Here is a 5,680-nt window from a genome sequence, read left to right as displayed (position 1 = left end):
TGCATCCACTAAAGTTCTTTCCCATTCTGGGTCAATACTAGGCCTGTGCAAAGCTTTGGGTGGTGATTCGGTGGCTGAAATCTCCAAATCCTAATTGAATCAGAGGACCAGTAAAAAGGTCTAAACCGATTTGAAGCTCTCTAAATCTTCAGAAAAGATTCGGAGAGCTTCCATGATTCGAGCAGTCCACACCCGCTGCAGCAGGGAGCTGGACCCAGACTCGGAGCTGTTAAGTAGGGGGTGGGGGAGTGGGGGGACTGGAGAAGGGGAGACAGGACCATGGGGGGGATCCCTGCCAGCCCCCAGCCCCTGCCTGCTCCCCCATCCCCCTGCCTGTTCCCCCAGCCCCCTCCTGCAACAGCCTCGGGGCTTCAGGGGGCTGGTGTAGAGGCCCCCATGTGGCATGGGGCAGTGGAGGGCAATGGGGATTGACCCCTGCCGGGCAGGAACCAGCGAAGTGAGTTCAGGGTTTTGGGGTTTTTTTCTTAAAAGGCTAGAGCTGGGATGGGTGGGGCAGCCATGATGGGGCTGGGGGAGCAGGGGGGGGACATGGCGTGGGGCAGTGGAGGTCAGCAGGGATGGCTCCCCCTGCCAGGCAGCACCTGCTGAGTTGGGATTTGGGTTTTTTTTCAAAGTGCTGGGAGCTGGGGCCAGTGGGGCAGCCATTGACAGGCTGGGAGACCGGGTTGGAGATGGGCCTGGGTGATTCAGAGATTTGGCAGCAGCTGAATCTCTGAATCAAATTAGGCTGAATCGATTCAGGGCATTGATTCAAATCACCAGATCAAATCGCGGTCCCCCCAGTTGGCTGAATCCAAAGTGAATATTAGCTGCTTTGCACAGGCCTAGTCAATACCATACCACAAACTATACTTTTCCCTTAGCTGTCTTGGCTTCACTGTCATGGATAGCTTGGGTGTCCATGGGCCTGTTTCCTGCAGCCAGCTTCCCTGTGGGGCTCCTCTCCCTGCAGCATGCAGGCCCAGACTGCCTGCTGCGGCTCAGTCCCTGGATTTATATTCCTTCCTCTCATGAGCAGAGATTCTGGTTTTCTCTGATATAAAAAAATCCCCAATTTTCAGTTGGAAAAAAGTAACCCCAAATCCGTATTTTTCTGTGATTTAAATAAAACATCACTAATATAGATAGTGATGTTTCATTTTAATCACAGAAATATGGATTTGGGATTTTTTTGGACCAAAAATTGGGGATTTTTTTAAATCAGAAAAAACCATGATCCCTGGTCATGAGGCTGCCCAGCCACACACAGACCCTTTTACTTAAGGGCCAGCCTGCATTCCTGCTGCTGCAGCCCTACACTGCACTTTTAGCCTGCTGTACTCTTTTAAAGTAACGAGCCTCCTGGCTCCCTCTTTTGGGGAGATATTCACTTGCTCTCAAAAAGAGGCCAGTTATAGAAAACTATTTTGTCATTTTTTTCATTTTTGAATGGTTTATGATTGATAATGTTTTATCACTGTGACCATCTGACCGTGTCTTTTAAAAATAGGCAATCTGAGCAGCACTGTGTTAACACTGTACCCTGTTATTCCCCATGTTGGACCTACGTGGCTATATCAGAATTCATCATCGCTGACCCGGAACATCTCCTAGTATTCTAGTTCTTGTCCTCGCCAAATCCAAACCGTTAATGATGCTGCACTTTTTAAATGGTCTAGCTTGAGACCATCATACATATCTCTCTCGTGACTGAAGTTAGGCAAGGCTTCAAATCCTACATTAGATCTGCAAGCTTTTGCCAGCTCGAGATTTGGATTCTTATCTTGGGTTAGGAACACATAGAGCCACTATAAATAGTTCTATTCCAAATGTATCGTTAACAACTATATTTCAAGATGGTCTGCTTTTCACCACTAGTTAGACTGTAACAGCACTGAAAACTCACTCTAGCAGTTTTTTCCTAGACAAGAGTGAAGCTTTAGTATCACTATGGAGTGATGAGCTTGCCCAGAAGTCACTGTTGATCAATTGCCTAATTTGTTAGACAGAATGACATTCAGAGTGACCAGAGGACTGGCACTTACCCCTGAAAGTTAATGGCTGAGTTGAATAGCATTAATTGAACTATGACTCTGTCTCCCACTCTGGGCCCCCAAATAATTGTCTAAATTTTTACACTATGGTTTAAGTTGTTCCTATTCTTCTGATGCAGTGCATCGAGCTGCTAAGCAGTATGGCCTGCGGGAAGGAGGTGGTAATGATGAGTGGACCCTATACTGGACAGACTGTTCAGTGTCACTGGATCGGGTAATAGAGATGAAAAGTTATCAGGTACTCATCACTAGGAGCTGGTGGAGGTTTTTTTTAATGCAAAAAAATGAACAGTTGCTTATTATTGTGCCTCTTTTTTCTGGACTTCCTCCCCACCCCCAGAAAATCAACCATTTTCCAGGGATGAGTGAAATCTGCAGGAAAGATCTGCTGGCCAGGAACATGAGCAGGATGCTAAAACTCTTCCCAAAAGAATTTAATTTCTTTCCCAGGACTTGGTGTCTTCCTGCTGAGTGAGTCTTTTTTAATGATTTCTTCTTGCTTGCTTCTCACCATGAGTTTTCCCTCTCATTTACAGTGACATCTTTATTTTGGGCCTAATTCTGTACTGCTAATTTAAATTAATTCCCAGCATAAATTAAATCTACTAAACCTAAGCTAAGTGAATCTGAACACTTAGCAGAGAAGTGAAAATCAGTAGTGATTTTTTCAATAGCAAATCAAGCTTACTAACTTTTTGTCATTTCTTTCCATAGTGAAAGAAACTAGGAACATTTGCATAGTAAATTAAATGACAGAATGACGTTTTCTTTTAAACTGAGTGAGGCAGGAGTCTCTTATTTACAATGTAAATCTGCTTATCACCGCACATGAAAAAGATCCTTTCCTTTTTTCAGATGAACTCTGTTACTGCCCTGCCTAGGAATCTTCCCTTATTGGAAATGGAGGTTATTCCTATATCACAGGGCTATCCATCTTTTAAGCGGTTGAGGGCCACACTAGTAGGGGCCATATTAATAGGGGCTATATTAGCAGGGACAATGGCCCCAAGGACCTCATGCCCCCATCCCCAGTGTGCTTTGTGCCATCTGCTGTCTCCCTCCCACTGTGCTCCCCACTGCTGCTGGTCTCCACTTCTCCTGCTACACCACATGCCCCAACTCACCCTTTGTTCCCTGGCTGTGAGCTCCAGCATTGCAATATGCTGCTCAAGCATCCCAGGCTACAGGCTTCCACAGTACTACAGTCTGCACTTCAGTGCCTCATCTTGCTCCCTGGGACACAAAAGAGAAGCCTGGAGCCCCAGTCTGCTGCTGCAGCTGCTACAGTGGAGTGAGTAGCAGCCAGGTGGGACCCAGAGTGTGCAGTTTGACCCCTCATGAGTCGCATGCAGCCTGCAGGTCACCAGTTGGACCGCCCTGCTGTACCAGATTAAAATTCTCCTTTCTATCATAAAGGAAATCTTTTGCATAAATTTATAATTCACTCCATAATTGACTCCTTTGGATATACATGCACCCAGAATTAAGGACAGATTTTATTTCTGCCTCTGCTTGGATAATTTTTTTTTGTACTTTGGTTGTCACTAATTCTGTAAACATTTGTCTTTTGTCTGACAACATGTTCCTAGCCTTGATAAGCAGACATGCAACAAACCTTAAAATCACTTCATTCTGATTAATGTCTTGCATTTCCACCTGCTTCCTTACCAGCATGATTTCAACCACCAGTATTTCATGAACTGCTAAACTGAAAGATCCATGCTTTTTGCTATCTGAAGGTCAGCTTTTTAATTGCTAAATTCTTGTTGGATTTTTTAAATAGGGGAAAGTGAGCAATCAGAAACTATTTTTTTTTATTTTAAGATCCAACATACTGAAGAAAGTGGGCCTGATTCCTCAGTAGTTTACTAGCCTTCAATTTGTGTTCTTCATTGTAATCAATGGAGCTACACTGTGGTAAAATTACTGTAAGAATGGCAAATCATGGCCAGTAAATCTACAGTAAAAATTCTATGTGCCATTAGAAAACTGACTCACTGCTTTCCAGGGGTTTATAGATTTTCTCTATTGCCCTGATCACTGAAGAATGAGACTTTAAAATTCTGACATATCCTTCCATCTAACCAGTCTATTGTTGTCACTACCATGACAGAATATATCAAGTACATGGCTGAGGACAAGTATAATTTTTATTTCCTGTACTGACTTGTTATCGGTGATCCTTGACAAATCAATTAAGTTATTTGATTGGCTTGAATACTCCTTATTGCTTTGTACAATGAATGAGACTGCTTTACACATATATTAATCAGTTAGGATAGAATTTTCAAAAGTGCCTAGTGTTGGCCTAACTGCTTCTATTTAAAATAATAGTGAAACCTCTGCTGACTTTAGTAGAAACACAGGTCAGCCAACAATGAATATTTCTGAAAATCCTGCTTTTAACTTTTTTTTGTATTTGAAATTCAGATCTGAAAAAGTGTAATGAAAATGATAATAACTAGCCCTTGTTTAATTATAGTTATGGAGACTTGCAGGCATATAGCAGATCAAGGAAGTATAAGACATACATCTGCAAGCCGGACTCTGGCTGTCAGGGGAGAGGTATCTTCATCACCAAATCTGTAAAAGACATAAAGCCTGGAGAGGATATGATCTGCCAGCTCTACATCTCAAGGGTAATCTCTACCCCCCATTCTATATACTCAGGTTATTGTTTTGTCACTGAGCCAGAGATTAGTATCCAGCTCAGCTTTGCTTGGCTGTGCTTAGCATTCTCTGGTCACTGTCCTTCCTGTATGACCATTAACATAGTGCCTGCTTTTTGTATCATTGTGTCAACTATTATTCCAAAGTGTTTTAAATAAGGTGTTTTAGATAAACTCATCCGTCTTAATCGGGGTGGACAGACTGTTCATGTAATGCTAACTGGATGAAAGAAATTCCCTTTCTACATTTCAAAGATGGAAAAAAATTTCCATAGATAGCAGGAAGAGAGAATGAAGGGATTGTTTCTCAGTCTCTGCAACTTACTGTATATATCTTTTTGACTGCCTGTCACTGACACTCTCCTGATGCTCTGTTCATATTGAACATCCATGTACAGACTAAAAGGATCTCTTGTATCTTTTAGGTGTCAGTAACTTAAATAGTAGAAGTTTGGCTCACATTGGTTTGTCCTTGCTTGTTGAATATGTTTTATTTTTATTGCCTGAGTTTGCATTGCTTTACACTCAGTGCGATGATATTTCTGTATCTGGATGTAACTCAATAACTTTTGAAAACTATCTGATCAATTACATTTCAGAGGATGCTCCAGACATCAATGGTTGTCACGGAGTCACCTGTGAATGTGATTCTGCCCCAATCACCCGGGCAGCTCAGGTGCCGGTTACCGGGGCGACCAGGCGGGTCACATGGCCCGAAGGGGGCAGGGCTGGGTCTTTATAAACAGCTTAGGCCGGAGTCTGCCTCACAGTTCCCTTCTGGCTGCCGCAGGAGCTCTGCGGCTGAGCTGAGTGGCCGGAGTTAGTGGTCGCAGCCTTACCATGCTAACCGGCTGCGATGATGCGGGGAACAAGAACGCCCTAAAGGGAGGTAGGCTTGAGAGCCTTGGTGGGGCTTGTGTTATGTTCAGAGCAGGGAGACTCTGTGTGGTTTATGTT

At 43.6% G+C, this 5,680-nt stretch overlaps 1 protein-coding gene across 1 annotated transcript in view; it reads left to right on the top strand.

The window, feature by feature from the left end:
* Positions 1-549: 549 nt before the first annotated feature.
* Positions 550-5,680, top strand: part of TTLL6 (tubulin tyrosine ligase like 6) — a 19,190-nt gene continuing 14,059 nt past the window's right edge. The window contains exons 1-4 of the mRNA XM_019548516.1: positions 550-568; positions 2,174-2,292; positions 2,395-2,525; positions 4,537-4,693. Of these exons, the coding sequence (XP_019404061.1) occupies positions 550-568; positions 2,174-2,292; positions 2,395-2,525; positions 4,537-4,693 (426 nt within the window). The remainder of the gene's footprint in view (positions 569-2,173; positions 2,293-2,394; positions 2,526-4,536; positions 4,694-5,680) is intronic.

Source organism: Crocodylus porosus, unplaced genomic scaffold (assembly GCF_001723895.1).
Source record: "Crocodylus porosus isolate Cpor-Errol unplaced genomic scaffold, CroPor_comp1, whole genome shotgun sequence".
NCBI lineage: Eukaryota > Metazoa > Chordata > Crocodylia > Crocodylidae > Crocodylus > Crocodylus porosus.
The sequence above is the reverse complement of the archived record's forward strand: the minus strand, read 5'-3'. Positions and strand labels throughout refer to the sequence as shown.